The 18,942-nt window shown below is 39.7% G+C and overlaps 1 protein-coding gene across 2 annotated transcripts in view; it reads left to right on the top strand.

Annotated features, from left to right (window-relative positions):
- Positions 1-13,890, top strand: part of SLC25A38 (solute carrier family 25 member 38) — a 30,341-nt gene extending 16,451 nt beyond the window's left edge. For both annotated transcript variants that reach the window (XM_070726267.1, XM_070726268.1), the window contains exons 6-7: positions 10,672-10,838; positions 11,793-13,890. In XM_070726267.1, coding sequence (XP_070582368.1) covers positions 10,672-10,838; positions 11,793-11,915 — 290 coding nt within the window. In that variant the 3' untranslated portion in view covers positions 11,916-13,890. The remainder of the gene's footprint in view (positions 1-10,671; positions 10,839-11,792) is intronic.
- The last annotated feature ends 5,052 nt before the right edge of the window (positions 13,891-18,942 follow it).

Below are 18,942 nucleotides of genomic sequence, written 5' to 3'. Positions count from 1 at the left end.
AGGCTTTCCGGAGGCAGATGGATATTAAAGCACAAGCATACATAGTAAAATGAACCAAACTTTTATTATAAAAAGTAGAAAAATAAAGTTAGCCTTAAGCGGCTGAAAATACGTCTACATCTCTAAAAGACAAAGACCAGATATAAGATGTCTGCCGCTTCTCTTCCTGCAAGAAGGAGGAAGTGAGCAAAGCACTGTTACATCTTAGAGAGGGAGGAGCTACATTAATAAACAGAGTTAACTATCTAACTACTGGATGTTTCTTAATGTCTTTGGAGGCTGTCAATCCTCAGCGTGACACCCCTTCTTTGGCAGTCATCAGAGACATAAGGGACATCAAGACATCAAGGCATCAATTCACTTAAGGCACATTTTGTTGGAGAGGTATTCATGTTGATCAACTGGCAATGGCTTATTCAGCAAGTCAGCGATCTGCTCAGTAGTAGGCACATACTGAATTTTCACGAATCCTGCTTTCACACACTCTCTGGTATTTCTATACCGGATGTCAATGTGCCGTGAACGAGCTCCAACACATTCAGCTTCAGCAATATATGTGACTGAAATATTATCTTCCATGATAATAATTGGTTTCTTTGGACATTCCCAAATACTATCAATGAGAGCAGAAACACAGGTTAATGCATTACAACAATCAGAAACAGATGCATATTCAGCCTCAGTTGAAGAGCAAGAAATAAACTTCTGTTTCCTAACTTTCCAAAAGATAGGACAACCATTTAAGAACAGTATGTAACCAGAAGTACTCTTTCGCGTTTCTACATCACCTGCCCAGTCAGTATCTGCATAACAAATCACTTCAGGGTACTTATCATGTTTCGGCTCAAGGAACAACTTCATGTCCCTAGTAAGCTTCATGTATTTCAACAGTCTCTTTATGCAAGACCAATGGAACGTATCTTTTCCAACATATCTGGACAGTAGATTCACACTCAGTGAAATGTCAGGTCTTGTCCAACTGCTGATGTACAATAGCGATCCAATCACTGACTGATACAACGTTTGGTTGTCAAATTCAGGATGTTCTTCTCGGATTAACCTGTAAAAATCAGTCTGCATAGGGGAACGACAAGTGTTCGCATCAGACATGTTACAATTCTGCAAAAGCTGGTCAACCTTACTTTCTTGTGAAAGAGAGAACCCCTTCTCAGTTTTCTCAAACTGAACCCCTAGATAATCATTAATATGCCCTAGGCTTTTTAAGGTGAAATGTTTCTCAAGACCCTTAGCAAAAGTTTCACTCATGCGTTCATTGGGACCAATGTAAACAATATCATCAACATAAACAACAATTTCATAAGTCTTACCTTGCCCTTTTGTGAACACGCATTCATCTGAGATGGACTTAATAAAGCCCATTGAATTTAGCTTTTGGGTTAAGGGGTGGTACCACATAAGGGCACTCTGTTTAAGGCCGTATAAAGACTTGCTCAGAGACCAGACATCACCTTCTCGGTCCTGGAACCCGGGAGCACCCTTGACGTAGATCTCTTCATTCAGATCAGCGTTCAAATAGGCAGTCTCTACATCGAACTGAAAAACCTCTAAGTTCAAAGCAGTAGCAGTGATCAGAGCAATCTTGACACTCTCATTTCTGACTGTGGGTGAAAATGTGTCAGTGTAGTCATCTGGATAAATTTGAGAGAATCCTTGAGCTACAAGTCTAGCTTTGTACAGCTTTTCTTCATTTGGTTTTTGTTTGACTTTATACACCCAACGTGGGCCAATGACTTTCTTGTTTTTAGGAGGCTCCACCTGTTGGAACACTTTCAGTTTCTTTAAATAGTCCAGCTCACGTTCCATAGCCTCATACCATTTCTCTTGTTCAGATTCAGGCAAAAGTTTGATCTGATGAAAATGATCAGGTGGAAGTGTAAGGTTATTACACAAGAAAGGAAAAGGAGATTGAGATACTTGCTGTGCAAATCTCTTTGGAGGAGTTCCTTTGGTGGTTCTCTTTGAATGCCTAGGAACGCTGGTCCATTGTTCATCATCATCTCCGCCTTCAAGTTCATTGTCAGGGATTTCCTCTGCGACTGTCGAAGACTGTTCATCATCTGGAACATCAGGATCATCTGGAACAGCTGCCTGAGAATCAGGTTCCGCCATACCATCCTTAGGAAAATAAACTGAAGTATCATTACTATGTACACTGGACCAATTTGTGTCTTCCTCAAATTTGGCTGAATTGGAAATATATGCTCTATGGTGAGAGTCAGCAAATTTGTAGTACTTAGAGCTTTCATCAAACCCGATGAATCTCAATCTTTCTGACACAGGACCTCCTTTTCTTCTTTGGTCAAGTGGAATGTTAACAGTGGCATAACAACCAAAAATGTAGATGTTTTGAACATCAGGCTTCTTAGCATGAAGCAAGTAATAAGGAGTCTCTTGTATTGCGCTACTCCATGTTCTGTTAACAATGTAATTAGCATACCTTAATGCTTCGCCCCAGTATGAAAAGTCCAATCCTGCATCCTCAAGGAGACAACGAAACATTGTCTGCAGGACCCCGTTACGTCATTCACAAATCCCGTTGTGGGAAGGCGTTGAGGGTGCTGAGGTCTGCTGACGGATTCCATTCCTGGCCATCCATCCTTGGAACTGTTGCGACATGAATTCGCCTCCACGGTCACTTTGAATTCGCTTGATCCAGACATCGTATTGGGTAAGTACCTCTGCAGCAAAGTCTTTAAAGACCTGAAACGCCTCAGATTTTTGCTTTAATAGAAAAACAAAGCCAAAATGTGAGTAACTGTCAACTACAGTTAAGAAATACTTACGGTTACCTTTAGTAGGCCGAAATGGACCGACAACGTCGGTGTGGATCAATTCAAAAATGCGTGTAGACAATCGAAGAGCAAACTTAGGTATAGAAGCTGCCCTGGACTTTGCTGTGTTACAAATTTTACAGTCAAGATGAACTTTGCAAGCCCCATCAATTTTGAAACCATCAACAAACTCAGGCATCTTTGCTAAAACGGGGTAAGAAGCATGCCCCAAGCGACGGTGCCATCTGTGAATACACCTGGAATGAAAAGATTTGTTTGTTAATACATGTTTAACATTTGTAACAGTATTAGGAACCTCGGAGATTTCATTGACTTTAGGAGCCTCTGAACTCATAGTTGCACCAGGTTGTCTCTCTGGACCTGTGCTTTCGCCCACTGGAACTTTTATACTTACACCACCCTTGGTTGGAGGTTTTGGTTTTAAATAAAAAACACCTCTAATGGGAATGGCAGTTGCAAGAATTTTGCCATTCTTGGTAATGTAAGTCTCTGAAAGGTCATGGGTTACTACAGTCCCTAATTCTTCTCTCAGGCGATACACGCTAAGAATGTTGTTCTTGGCAGTTGGAACGTAGAAAACACTTGAGATATGGCAGTCCAGTTCTTTGACGTAGACTTTTCCTTCTCCTTCCACTTTGGAGAGATTTTCTGCAAATCCAAACACCTCTTTGACATCTGTCTGGTGTAGCTCAGTGAAGGATTCCTTCCAGTATGTGATGTGCACGGCCGCTCCGCTATCTAGGGTCCATAATTGACGTATGTTGTAGAGTGGACTCTTGTCAGGAACAGCTTTGAGGAGGAGAGTGCTAACATAAGCAGTTTTCTCACCTTTGGAGTCTTTGGGAATTGTCTTTGCAGTCCCAGAACTCTTTCCTCGGGATCCTTTCTTCTGTGCTCCCTTTGGTTGAGTTGGATATGTGGGAGGATCAGATTCGCCAGATTGAACACTTTGCAAATCAGCAGACTTACGAGTGTCATCCTTCTTGGGTTGCTTCTGGCGTGAGTATCTCGGTGTACTGGTTTTCTGTTGACCACTCTTGGCCAAGCTATGTTTGTGCGTTGCTGACATTGGCCTAAAGTTAGTGTGCAGCAACTGTTCTTCTTCAGTTAGCATGTTACAGAGTCTCTGTGTTGTTTTTTGGGCCAATGGGTACATATTAAACTTATAAATGGCTTCCCTCCATTCAGGGCCAAGGGAATTTATGATAGCAGCATTGACTTGAGTGTTGTCCATGTGATATCCTCTCTCCTCCAAATCTTTATGCATTGATAGCATGTTGGATAAGTGTGGAGTAAGTTCATTCCCAGTAGGAAGTTTAATACTATGAAATTTGGATAGCAGAATGAAGTTGCCTTTGTCTGAAATTGGCCTGAACATACCATCTAGTGTCTCTAACAGCTCAGGAGAAGTAATATCAGGTGAAAACCTGGTTGATAATTGTGAGTCTACACTCATAAGAATGAGAAGTGTTGCTTTAATATCAGCTTCTCTTTCTTCTTCAGTCCAGCGCCTTACTGGAGGATTCAGAGCAATTTGATCGATCTGATGAGCCAGTAGGAGCAATCTTATCCTGTGAAGCGAAATCTTATAGTTCTGCCCATTCGCTTTCAACATGAACTCACCTTTCAGTACTGATGAGGTGATAGCTTGCCTTGTAGATGCAGCTGTCAGAGCTGCTTGCGGCTGTTGCGGTTGAGCCACAACACCCACTGGCAAAGCTGAAGGTTGATGAAGCTGGGGAAGCTGTGTTGGCATCTGTGGAGTCAGGACTGGAGGTCTCTGTGGTGAAGCAGAAGTTGCTGGAATTTGAGGAGTTGGATCCTTTTGCATTTGTGCAGCCTGAAAATCTTGTGAGAAACTTGGTTTAGCATCAAAATGATGAAAAAACTCACTTGTTCTAGCTTCAGGAAATGCCTTTGCTTTGTGGGCATACCATCCACTAGTGGCCGCTGTTGCATAACTTGCTGCGGTGGGTGAAATACCCCTCCTTTCTCTTGCAACTTCTGTGGGGAATCCAACCCCCCTTTCTCTTTTAGCTTGTAAAGGAAAGGCTTCTATTTGTGACGCTGCAGCAGGGTAGAAATGGGAAATTATTGAGGCGTGCCCAGTGTTAAGTGGGTCATCCATCGAAATTGAGTGGGTGGTTTGACTCTGTTGCGCATGACTGCCATCGGCTGGATAGGACAAAGACATTCCATCGCTATCAGCTTGTTTGGATTGGGCATGCGTAGGATTTGCCAGAGAAACACACTCCATCTTTTCAGTTATTAATTTTAACTGCAATTTCTTTAATTCCCTTAACTGTTTTCTTGACTCTGTTGCTTGTTGTAAGTAACTAAAGTAAGATTCTTGCTGCTCAATATTTTTGCCACAAGGTAGATTATCAAGGTGAATACAGAATAACTCTAAACCCCGAATTTCATTCTCAAGCTTTCCAATTATTTCCTCAATTCTTTCTAGATTCAAGGCGGTTCCCTTAATTCCAGTAGAAGTCAGAGAAACCTGATCATCATTGTGCTTTGTCTTAGCAGAAGCTTTAAAAGGCAAAGTTGATGACTGGAGGCTTTGAGTTTGGGAGGGAGTTAGAGTTTCCTCATCTACCTCTTCATCACTCGGCTGAGTTGAAGTATTGTCTATGGGGACCCCAAGGACAGTTTTAACTTCATCTCCGTTTCCCTTCTCAATCATGTAAGAGTGACTTATGGTTTGTTGAGGGTCGTCAGCATCAGAGGATTCAGGCATATGCTGCTGAGACATGATGAAATTCTGTTTCTCTTCCGTAGTACGAATGAGGTCTTTGAGGGCAGCTAGCTGTCCGTCAGAAATTGCATCGATGTAACTCTGAGTCAAAGGATTTTTCTTCCTTTTAGCTGGCATCGGGAAAACAGCCAGTGTGCTTACGGTTTGTAAGCGCTTGTTGCTTTAATGAGGGACCAAACTCTCGGTACCATGTTGGATCAGAAAATCTTACCAAGCAGAGTACTCAGTTCGCTAGAACTGAAGTAAGGCTTTCCGGAGGCAGGTGGATATTAAAGCACAAGCATACATAGTAAAATGAACCAAACTTTTATTATAAAAAGTAGAAAAATAAAGTTAGCTTTAAGCGGCTGAAAATACGTCTACATCTCTAAAAGACAAAGACCAGAATAAGATGTCTGCCGCTTCTCTTCCTGCAAGAAGGAGGAAGTGAGCAAAGCACTGTTACATCATAGAGAGGGAGGAGCTACATTAATAAACAGAGTTAACTATCTAACTACTGGATGTTTCTTAATGTCTTTGGAGGCTGTCAATCCTCAGCGTGACATGTATTTCACACCAGGACATAGAAATGGACCCTCAAAAAGTGCAGGCTGTACTTGATTGGAAACCAACCCGCATGCATAAACAGCTACAAAGTTTCCTGGGATTCGCCAATTTTTACTGCCAGTTTATCTCCGCTTTTGCTCTCCCAATCATGAAACTGTTAAAAATGAAGGTGGAGGGAAATCCTAAACTTAGGCAGCCTTTAACCTGGACAATGAAATGTCAAGCGGCATTTGAAAAACTCAAACTCTGCTCTGTTCTGAATTCAGTACTAACTAGGGCATTATAGAGTGGTATTAGCATTTCCCTTGTCTTGGAGTGTTATGCAACTTAAGATTGTGTTCGCTTTTTTAGCCACCGCTGCACATTGTTGGCTCATGTTAAGTTTGTTGTCCACTAAGACTCCAAGATCTCATTCATTGCTGTTGAGAGTGTTCTCGCCCAATTTGTATGTGTGTTTTGGGTTTTTCTTACCTAGGTGTAGGATCCTACTTTTATCTGCATTGAACTTCATTTTGTTTGTTTGGGTCCATTGCACTAGTCTGTCTAGATCCTGAACCTATCCTCTGGGGTGTTGGCCACTCCTGCCAGCTTGGTGTTGTCTGCAAATTTGATTAGTTCCCATTCTACTCCCTTATCTAAGTCATTAATGAATATGTTGAAAAGTACTGGACCTAGGACTGATCCTTGTGGTACCCCGCTATTGACTTTCCATGTAGACATAGACCCATTTAGGACTACTTGCTGGGTGCGGTTAGTCAGCCCGTTGCCAATCCACCTGGTAGTGTTGCTGTCTATCTCACTTTTCTCTAGTTTGCGGAGTAATAGATTGTAATCAACCTTGTCAAAAGCTTTGCTGAAATCCAGATATATTAAGGCCACTGCGTTGCTCTGGTCAGTTGATTTGGTCAAAGTATTGAAGAATGAGATAAGGTTGGTTTGGCATGATTTGTTACTGACAAAACCATATTGGCTGTTGGTTATTATATTATTTGTCTCTAGGTGCTGGCAGATCTGTTTCTTGATTATTTTTTCTAATATTTCCCTGGGTATTGAAGTGTGGCTGATTGGTCTGTAATTTCCTGGGTCAGGTTTTTTGCCATTTTTATAGATGGAGACCACGTCTCATTTCCAATCATCTGGTAGTTCTCCTATGAGCCATCATCTTTGGAAGATTTACTTATTTATTTAATTGGATTTGTATGCCGCCCCTCTTCGAGGACTCGGGGTGGCTCACAGCATATACAAAAAACCAGTGATAAAATGGTTCAGCAATGACCTCTGCTAGTTCCTTTAGAATTCTCGGGTGGTCCATCTGGTCCTGGAAATTTGTACTTGTTGAGTTCTGACAGGTGGTCTCTTACTGTCTTTTTGCTGATGTGGAGTTGCGTTCCAATTCTATATCCTGCAGCTATGTTATTGTTTTGTTGGTTTACAGCTTCTTTTTGAGTGAAGACAGATGTGAATACAGAATTACAAAGTAATTCTGCTTTGTCTGTCTTGTCTGTCATTTCTTTACCATCTTCTCCTTTTAGTGGACCAACTGTTTCTTTGGGTTTTTTTTACTGTTTATGTGTTGGAATAAACTTTTTTTATTGTCTTTGACCTTTGTTGTTAGGCTTAGTTCATAACTGTCTGTTGGAATTTAGTCCATTTTTTGTATTTGTCTTTTTTTCCCCATTTAGTTTGTATGTGGGGTCTTTTTGGATTCTGTGTATTTCTTTTTCATTGGGATAGTGTTGTACTGGACTTCAATAATCATGGTTTTTAAAGTCTCCCATTCTTTGTGTGGTTTTGCCTTTTAGGGCTTCTGTCCACGGGACCGCTCTCAGGTTTTCTCTAAGTTTGTTGAAGTCCGCTTTTGTAAAATCTGGGACTTTAATCTTGTTGGGTCCTGTTTTTTGTGTTAGCATTATGTTGAATTTTATAATTGTGTAGTCGATCTCATCCAGTGCCCCTTCAGTTTTGACTCCTCCTATCGTTTCTTCTCTGTTTGTGAGTATTAGATGTAATGTGGCTGCCCCTCTAGTTCCTTTCTCCACTTTTGGGACAATGAAGTTGTCTGTAAGGCTGTTTAGGAATTTGTTTGATTTTTTGCTTGGTGCAGAGTTGTTTTCCAATTGATGGCTGGGTAATTGAAGTCTCCCATAATTATTACTGTGTTATTTTTCTTACATATGTGTGCTAGCTGGTTGATAAAGAGACTGTCCATTGTTTTTGTTTGGTTTGGTGGTCTGTAGTACACTCCTACTGCTGTGTCACACTTTTTTTCTTTAATGTTGACCCATAGGCTTTCTAGAGGGTTTTCTTCTCTTGTTATTGGTGGTAACCTCACCACTCAGACCACCTGTATCTGCACCACCTGTTCCAATCATGTTAGAAGGAGAACAACACTTTGAAATCAAGGGAATTTATTTATTTATTTATTAGATTCTATACCGCCCTTCTCCTGAAACCCAGGGCAGCTCACAACAAGTAATACAAAACATGTAAAAACTTCAATACTAAAAACATATAATTTAAATTCTAAAACCCCAATAACCAATCGTCCACATTCATCCTATCATTCAGTCATAGGTCAGGGTAGATGTTAAAACTTCAATGGCCCTAGGCCTGCCAGCAGAGATGTGTTTTTAAGATTTACGAATGACTGGAAGGGTGGGGATAGTACAAATCTCTGGGGGAAGTTGATTCCAAAGGGCTGGAGCCGCCACAGAGAAGGCTCTTCCCCTAGGCCCTGCCAGACAGCATTGCCTGGTTGACGGGACCTGGAGAAGGCCAACTCTGTGGAACCTGACTGGCCACTCGGATGCATGAGACAGAAGACGGTCCCATAGGTAATCTGGTTCAATGCCATTGGTCGGAGACCAATCGGCAGCTAATGCAGCTTGCGTACTGCTTGAGAAACATGGGTGTATCTGGGAAGGCCCATGCCTGCTCATGCAGCTGCATTTTGCAACACTTGTAGTCTCCAAATGTTCTTCAAAGGTAGCCCCATGTAGAGAGTGTTGCAGTAGTTTAACCTTGAGGTGATAAGGGCATGAGTGACTGTGAAAAGAGACTCCTGGTCCAAATAGGGCCACAACTGGTGCATCAGGCAAACCTGGGCAAATGTCCCCCTCGCCACATCTGAGAGATGGTGTTCTAAGCTCAGCTGTGGATCGAGGAGGATGCCCAAGTTGCGGACCCTCTCTGAGGAGGGCAAAAGCTCCACCACAGGTAATGGATGGACAGGTGGGATAGTCCTTGAGAGGCAAAACCCACAGCCACTCCATTTTCTCTGGGTTGAGTCTGAGTATGTTAACACAAATTGTTGACTCTAGGATCTACAGAAGGAAGACCCAATATTTAGTTGTTTGGAAACATTTGCCCTCATCCCAAAATGAGTGGGTCGCTAAACAACATGTCAACATATCTTTTCATAGGTGGACCCCTTCTTTCTAAGGGGGTAGCATGTCAGAATCCCAAAAGAATGACTCTGCCATTCAATCAAGAGAAGGGGGGGGGGGGGGGTTTCTTGTGTTTGATTTATTAGCTTTGCCTGTATCAACTGATTTTTACAACGTATATCCTGGCGCCAAGCATCTTGAGATCTCTTCACCTTGGGAGATGGTTTATGGGGGGCAACGTGGGATATCTCACTTGAATGGGGAACGGAAGATATGGGAAGGAAAACATTTGTTTATGTTTCCCAGAGCAATTGATTTAAAAAAAAAATTTCACACTTGTATATTGGCCAGGCTTTGCATTCTGGCTAATGGAACTCTACCTCTTTTGCTTAGGGGTATTCAGACGTTGCTTTAAATGGAATGCTTTCACAACTGCTTAATAAAAGATCCATTTGAACTATCTGGCTCAAGCCTTTTTCTTTCTTAATTTAGTAGGAGAGGCAATCCTTACATATCCATTGGGAAGAATGAATGGCTTGGTATAAATAGATTGTAAAAATTAATCATGTGTTTCAGTTTGAATGCTTAGTGATAATTCTGAAACAAGACAGAATGTTGTAGTTGAAAAAAGGAGTATTTCCTTTGACTCTAATATTGAATGTATGTTCAAACAATATTAAAAGTTTTATAACAGTGTTAATTTTCAGGAATGTAGTATTAATAATGTAAATTTAAACCAAGCTTTCATATAACTTTCTGAAATTTGATTTGTTTCGTATTTGTGCACCTGTCATAGCTGATAAATTTAAGAGAAAAATGATGCTGAAAGAATTTTTCTTTATCTTAACAGCATAAATAGGAATGGAGCAAGCATGACATATTCAAATATTTGCAGTAATTTTTCCATTTTCAAAACATTGAACATTTTGCTAGGATCATCTTAATTTTGGAATGCAGTACCATAAATTCATGCAATCAGATATTTTGGGGCCTTCAGAAATCCATCTCCGCTTCATTTTACAATTATACTCCTTTTCAGTTTGTATTTTTGAGTTTTTAAAATATTGACTCTAAATTAGTCCCTGTCTATAAAGTGACATAAAAGATTTAGTTGTTCTACTCATTCTTTGCAGCAATTAATGTGTGTTTGCTTGCTGTTTTCCAGGCCAACTAAATACAACAGTTGTACCATTTATAAACTTTGGTTGTGGAACTGCTGCTGGAATTCTAGCCTCATTAGCTACTCAGCCTGCTGATGTCATCAAAACACACATGCAGCTCTCATCTGAAAAATACCTTCAGACTGGTCAGACTATTGCCTTGATATTCAGGGTGAGGCTGAATGCGTTAAGTAATTAACAGTGTTTTTGCTCTTAAATTACCACCAGCAAAATATTTCTTTATTAAAATTAACCTCATAACTGACTTCATTTTCATCATGTTTCTGAAAAAATATTCCTAAATTAATTTCAGCAGGATTTTGCAATGATTGGATATATGTACAAACAGCATAAGAAAGTAGGATCAATGATTATTTTAATCCAACATTCTGTTTCTGCTGTGGCAGACCAGGTGTCTCTTGCCACAATGAAATTGTGAATACTATAGCTTAGTCTAATTACCTCCACTAATTCATAATTAATTAATTCATAATTAGCATGCACACACTCTTTCAGCACCCAAGGGAAAAATGGTTTGCTGTCATTGATATAGGACATAAATTGTTTAATGAATAGTTACTGAACATACATTGTTTAAATTCTTCATTCTATTTTTGAGGACATGGTTTATGGATAAATGATGTTTTGTGGAAGAGAAACAGAAGAAGCATAACTCCTGTTTATCTTTATCTCTAATGCTATTTCACATCTCAGTGAAGTCAAAAGTAAAGTGTGGGTGATGGTTGTTAGGAATTTAAGAACTAATCAATATGCTAGTGACAGTTCTTTTTAGTATGTCAATCAGGAGAATCCATATATATTTTAAAATGTTATCTTGGTATTAGGTTGTGGGGGGTGATACCTGGAATGGGGAATATATTATTGGATGAGGTTGCTCTTAGAAGATACATAGTTTTGACATGTGGCAAGATGAGTGCCAAAAAAATTAATACATAACATAAAAAAATATTGTTCACTCATTCTATCACTGAGGGTGACCAAGTGACTTCTGTAGTTAGTAGTTTCTATTTCCATCTTTGGTTAAAGACAAATCTTTAATCATTATCATTAATCATTATCAGCTGATGCTTAAGGAGATGATGGTGGCTATTTTTTCCCTCTACAGAATTATGGAGTGGCTGGATTTTTCCATGGTGCTATTCCACGAGCTTTGCGGCGCACACTAATGGCAGCAATGGCATGGACTGTATATGAACAAATGATGGCTAAGATGGGTTTGAAATCCTAAAGGATATGACAAGAAACAACCCTCTATTTTTCCACTTACTGTTATTGAGACTTGTGTTTGGAGTAGTCCTATGTGAAAGGTCACTTGCTTAGGCAGTTTTTATCTATATACTGAATTGCCAAAACAGTGGCTCAGAAACTTTAGAAATATGAGTTGACAGCACAGGGGAGATATTTCAGGAAATCTATGCCATACTTGGAAATTGTACAAACTCTTGTCTGTTTTGTGGTTCAATGAAAACTAATAGAAGACAGTATTCATAGTTCAGGATTGAATTGAGAGAGCATCCTTGGTGCTCTCTGAGCTTGGTGGGTTTTCTTGCAGACATTTCATTACCAACTAGGCAACATCATCAGTGCAAACCAAGGATCCTATTGTTTAGTAAGAATTGAAATATGTTAAAATGGAGTCAGTTTTGTTAACTTGTAAAATGTCTTTGTTCTTTGTATGTACGCTGAGCTTTTAAACTAAAAGTTGCAATAAGTGCTATTTGTAACAGGATGTGCCTTGTAACTATTGATTAAGGGGGGAGAGATTAAACAGAGCCTGGTGGCTTAGTTTATCCTGTGGATAAGGAAGAAGTATACCCTTGAAAAGACACGTAGGCAGACAATCATTAATTTTTTACTGTGGCTTCTTAGGAAGGGGGTAGGTGTTTCGGGGAGTGAACTTAGTTTGTGACCCACCACGTCAGGCTAGCTGGCGTAGGACTGGGAGGAATATGTTAGGGCAGTGATGGTGAACCTTTTTGAGACCGAGTGCCCAAACCGCAACCCAAGCCACGTATTTATCTCCGAGTGCCAATAGGGCAATTTATCATATTTTTCAGACTATAAGACACACCAAGATTGTAAAGATGTAAGTAAGAAAAAAGTGTTTGTCCTCCCTGCCTCCCCCCCCCCACCCCGGAGCACTTTGCAGGCCTCTCACACACTCACTTTTTGCAAAAATGGGAGAAAAACAGGCCCATTGTGCAAAAAATATGGCACATAGAAGGTTTGAGTGGTGTGCAAAGTGCTTCTGAGGGCTGAGGGAAGGCAAAGCCCCCCCAATTTTTGTAAAAACAGGCTATTTTTTTGCAAAAACGGGTGCAGGGACGGGACATCAGGAGGCCAAAAATGGCTTCATGGTGTATAAAACACACTAACTTTCCCTCTTTTAAGGGGGGAAAAGGTGCATCTTATACCCTGAATAATACGGTAACCTGAATAGAGGTTTAGAAAAAACAACTCATACGTGATTAATGCTTTTTCTCTGGGGTAAAAAACCACAATAACAGTGCTTTCAATGAAACAACTAACTTGTAAAACTTTGCATTTGGCATGCTTTTTATTAATTTGACTTTTGCTGTTGTATGCCTGCTGATAATTTGTCTAACCTTGGCTCATTTTTTGAATTTGCTGACCACCAGTCAGTGGAAGAAAGCAATGTCACAGAAGAGGGGATGGAGAGGGCTGTAGGATGTTTTGTCTGGGGAAATTCACATTCACTTCCAGACCCTCTTGGGATCAACCAGGATACCTGCAGCCAATGTTCCCTTTATTTTTTTTCCGGTGTGGACGGAAAAGTATAATGTCTGAGTGGCACATTTTCATGCCTGGCATGGGTCAGTTAGAAACCCGGTTGTTAAGCGAATCTGGCTTCTCCGCCCCCTCTCCCCCATTGGGGGTAACGTGACCTCAAGACACAGCAACAGTCATAAATATGAAATGGTGGCCAAGTTTTGATCACATGATGGTGGGGCTGCTGCAAAGTACACAAGTATGAAAAAGAGGGAAGTCACTTTTTTCAGGGCTGTTGCAACTTTGAACGGTCAGTAAATGAACCATTGTAAGTTGAGGCCAGTCTGCCTTCTTCCCTAGATGTTTTCTGTGGAGTTTCAAAATGGACTCCTGATGTGCTTCTAAAAGAGTGCAGTGGTCAGACAGATAATCCTCGACTTCTGTTCTGACCATAATGGAGGCCAACGTTTCTATCTGCTGAGTAAGACGGTTATAAAGTGAGTTCTGCCTCACTTTATCACCTTTCTTGTCACAGTTGTTAAGTGAATCCCTGCGGTTGCTTGTCAGAAGATCCCAAAAGATGTTCACATAACCCTGGGACATTGCCACCATCATAACTACGTTGTCAAATGTCCAAAATTTGATCCAATAACCCCTTTATTTTTCTAACAAAGTCCTTCCTTCCTAGAAGGAAGAATAGAAAGAATAAAATGGAAAAGGGGATACAAAAAAATAAAAAAGAAAAGGATTCCATTCAAAGTTCTGCTCAGATTAAAGAAATTGGAGTTTGAGAAGGACTGATTAAGCTTGGAATATTGTTTTGTTTGCTCTTTTTTTAACTTTAATTTCTTACATGGTAAAAATGTGAAGACTGTCACGATGTGAGTGATTAATGTCTGTTTGAACACTAATCCACAGTGGAGGTGATGGACTGAGAGCCCAGTCATTTGTTTTCAAAGCAAGATTTCTTTTCATTATAAAAGTACAAAACAAATATGTCACAAGGGACAAAGTAAAAATACATCTTCACATGATGGAAGCTAGAACAGGAATGGAGAATAAAACAACAGAGTATGAAGAAGGAGGATATGAGTTATAATGATGTGGCAGGATATTACATCATAATAGGAGGATCTTAATAAAACGCACACAGTTAACTATTTAATTACTGAATGTCTCTGAATGTCTCTGGGGCTGTCAATATTCAGCGTGACACCCCTTCTTTGGCAGTCATCAGGGATATTGGTTCACATAAGGCACATTTTCTTGGATAGGTATTTGTGTTGGTCAGCTGGCAGTGGTTTATTCAGCACGTCAGCAATCTGTTCAGTTGTGGGCACATAATGTAATTTCACGAATCCTTGTTTTACGTATTCTCTTGCATTCTTATATCTTATGTCGATGTGCCGTGAATGCGATCCAACATATTCATTTTCAGATATGAACGTAACTGAAACATTGTCCTCCATAATAACAATTGGTTTCATGGGATCGCCCCAAATACTATCAACGAGAGCAGAAACACAGGTTAATGCATTACAACAATGAGAAACACAAGCATATTCAGCTTCAGTGGAAGAACAAGAAATAAAATTCTGCTTTCTAACTTTCCAATAAATTGGACAACCATTTATAAACATTATATAACCAGAAGTACTTTTTCGTGTTTCTTTATCACCTGCCCAATCTGCATAACAAATTAACTCAGGAAACTTGTTGTGTTTCGGCTCTAAGAACAACTTCATGTCCTTCGAGTGCTTCATGTATCTCAGCAGTCTCTTTATGCATGTCCAGTGAAATGTAGTTGCTTTGCCAACATATCTTGACAAAAGATTGACACTAAGTGAAATGTCAGGTCTTGTCCAACTGCTAATGTATAACAGTGACCCAATGACTGACCGATAAAGTGTTTGGTCTGTGAATTGAGAACTATCTTGTTGTGTCAACTTGTAAAAATCTGTTTGCATTGGAGAGCGACATGGACGTGCATCAGTCATGTTGCAATTTTGCAAAAGTTGATCAATTTTGTTTTCTTGTGAGAGGCAAAACCCCTTCTGAGTTTTTTCAATCTGAACTCCTAGATAATCATGAATGTGCCCTAAGCTTTTCAATGTGAAATGTCTTTCTAAACCTTTTGCAAAAATTTAACTCATAGGTTTGTTAGGACCAATGTAAACAATGTCATCAACATAACAAATATAATTTCATAAACGTTACCTTGCCCTTTTGTAAACAAGCATTCATCAGAGTCAGACTTAATAAAGCCCATTAAATTTAGCTTGTCAATGAGACATCGGTGCCACATTAAGGCTGACTGTTTCAGACTGTAGAGACTCTTTTGCAGGTACCAGGCATCCCCTTCTCGATCCTGGAACCCGGTTGCACTCTTCACGTAGATTTCTTCATTTAAATCAGCATTCAGATAAGCAGTTTCAACATCAAATTGGTAAACTTCTAAATTCAAGGCAATAGCTGTGGTTAAGGCAATTTTGACACTTTCATTTTTAACTGTAGGTGAAAATGTATCTGTGTAATCTTCGGGATACACTTGTGAGTAGCCTTATGCTACTTATCTTGCTTTGTATATTTTCTCATCATTTGGTTTCTGTTTAATTCTGTAGACCCATTGTGTGCCAATAATCGTCTTATTCGTTGGAGGCTCAACATATTGAAACACTTAAGTTTCTTTAAACTGTCCAGTTCAGTTTTCATTGCCTTGTACCATTTTTCTTGTTCACACTCAGGTAAATGTTTTATTTGAGAAAAGTTCTCAGGAGGAAGTGTAACATTGTTACAAAGAAAAGGAAAAGATTTGTGTAATACTTGCTGTTAGTATCTCTTTGGAGGAATTCCTTTTGTGGTTCTCTCTGAGCGTCTTGGAATTGTGGTCCATCCTTCATCTTGGTCATCTCCATCTCCAATTGCATCACTAGGAACATCATCTGTGACTGGTGAAGACTGTGCATCATCTTTTGTAGAAACAACCTCTGGAACAACTGCCTGTGGATCAGGTTGCGCTGTACCTTGAACATCATCCTTAGGAAAATAAACTGAAGTATTACTGTGTATTCTGGACCAATTTGTATCTTCTTCAAATTTAGCTGAGTTAGAAATAACAACTGCATGATTCGTGTCAGCAAATTTATAGTACTTAGAACTTTGATCAAAACCTATAAATCTCAGTCTTTCTGCTACTGGACCTCCTTTCTTTCTCTGGACCAGTGGAATGTTAACCATGGCGTATGCGCCAAAAATGCAGAGGTTTTGAATATCAGGCTTCTTTCCGTAAAGCATGTAAAAAGGAGTTTGATTTAAGACACTGCTCCAAGTACGGTTAACAATATAATTAGCATACCTTAGTTCTTCACCCCAGTAGAAATTGTTGAGATCAGCATATTCTAGAAGGCAATGAAACATAGTCTGTAAAACGCCTTGGCGGCTTTCTGCAACTCACTTTTGAGCTGAAGTTTGATGATGGATTCCATTTCGTCTCATCCATCCTTGGAATTGCTGGGACATGAATTCTCCACCACGATCACTTTGTATTCTTCTGAGGCGGACACCATGTTGATTGAGATCCTCTGCAGCAAAGTCTTTAAAGATCTGAAACGTCTCTGATTTTTGTTTCATTAGGTATACATAACCATATCTAGAATAACTATCAACAATAGTTATGAAATACTTACAATTACCTTTAGTAGGCCAAAATGGACCGACAATGTCAGTATGAACCAAATCAAAAATGCGTGTAGACAAACGTATGGCATGTTTAGCAATAGGTGCAGCTTTAGATTTAGATGAGTTACAAACAGAACAGTCTAAATGAATTTTCCAATTACTATCAACCTTAAAACCATTTACAAATTCAGGCATCTTGGATAAAACTGGATAAGATGCATGGCCCAAACGACGATGCCAACGGTGAATACACCTAGAATGAAAAGCTTTGTTTGTTAGTACAAGTTTAACATTTGCAATATCATGCGGAACCTCTTGAACCTCATTGGCTTTAGGAGCCTTTGTTTCTATAGTTGCAACAGGTTTTCTCTCTGGACCTGTGCTTTCGCCCTTTGGAACTTTTATACTTACATCAACGTTTAGTTGAGTTTTTGGCCTTAAGTAGTAAACACCTCTAATTGGAAAAGCATGAGCAATTACTTTCCCGTTCTTGACAACCTGGCCTTCATTTTGTTCAAATGTAACTTTGTAACCTAAGTCTTCATTTAGGTGATACATGCTGAGTAAATTGCTTGTAGCTTGTGGAATGTATAGAACACATGGAATCATTTGGTCTAATTCTTTTATGTAGACAGTTCCTTCTCCTTTGACTTTGCATAAGTGATTTGACACTGAATGTAGTTCTTTAATATCAGTCTTATGTAGTTCTGTGAAAAGTTCTGTTTGGTAGGTGATGTGAAAAGCTGCTCCGCTGTCTAATGTCCATAAATGTCGAATGTCATACTGTGGACCTGTTTGTGGAACGTTGTTCAGGACCAAAAGAACTAATGTAAGGACGTGGCTCACCTCTAGAACCTCGTTGAGTTGATCTATAGTTGCTGATTTCATGTAACCAAGTTTTATAATTTTGTCCATTCTTTAATCTTGACTCACCTTTCAATGGTGACAAAGCAAGGACTTGCCTTTGAGCTGCAGCTTGTACTGCTATTGGTTGTGGTACTTGAACCAATGGTGGTTGAATCTGAGAAATTGGAACTTGTGGTTGTTGGTCCTTTTGCATCTGCGCGCCTTGGCTTGCTTGTGGTATCTGTGGCTTATATGCTGGATAATAATGGACAATATGCTCTCCATACTTCATGGATTCATCTGCAATGAAATCTTGTGGAGTTTTAACATAAGACAGATTTTTGTATTTAATATCTTGTATGCCACTAGATAGAGTTGCAGGATCACTTTTGAATTTTTCTGAAAAAGTTTGGTGAACAGACGGAATTTGTTTAATTTGGCCACAGGGTGGCACTGCAACATCACTTTTGAGTTTTTCTTCTTTATGATTTGCCACGTCCTCAGACATTGTATATATGGCAGCTAAACTTTCAGTTCCTTCTAATATCTCAGCTCTATTATCTTTTTCTAGTTCTTTCTCATATAGATTCATTTGAATGTCTCTTAATTTATTAAGCTTCTTTCTGTATTTAAAAACATCAGCAAAACAAGAATGCATTACTTTTTTCTCCTTCTTCATCTAGATTTGATCCTTTCTGTCCATAGAAATTTGAAATAAAGGATTGGGTATCCTGCAAGCTACGTTCTAGGCTTGCCACTAAGTTATTTACTTTTTCAATATCGTCAGTTGAATTCAGACTGCTGGCTGAACTTTTTAAAGATTCTCGGTCACTGGAATGTCTCAGTTTCATTTCTGCCTTTAGGGAGGCGCCATGTTTAGTGGTCTCGCTACATCCCGAGATTGCCTGACTACAAGGCTCTGAAGAACTCATTAAAACAGTTTCTAAGTGGCTTGGATCATAAATCGGCTGAGCTGAGCTTTCTGACACTTTTATAGCTTG

The sequence above is a fragment of the Erythrolamprus reginae genome, chromosome Z (genome assembly GCF_031021105.1).
Source record: "Erythrolamprus reginae isolate rEryReg1 chromosome Z, rEryReg1.hap1, whole genome shotgun sequence".
NCBI lineage: Eukaryota > Metazoa > Chordata > Lepidosauria > Squamata > Dipsadidae > Erythrolamprus > Erythrolamprus reginae.
This window is presented reverse-complemented; position numbering and strand designations above follow the sequence as displayed.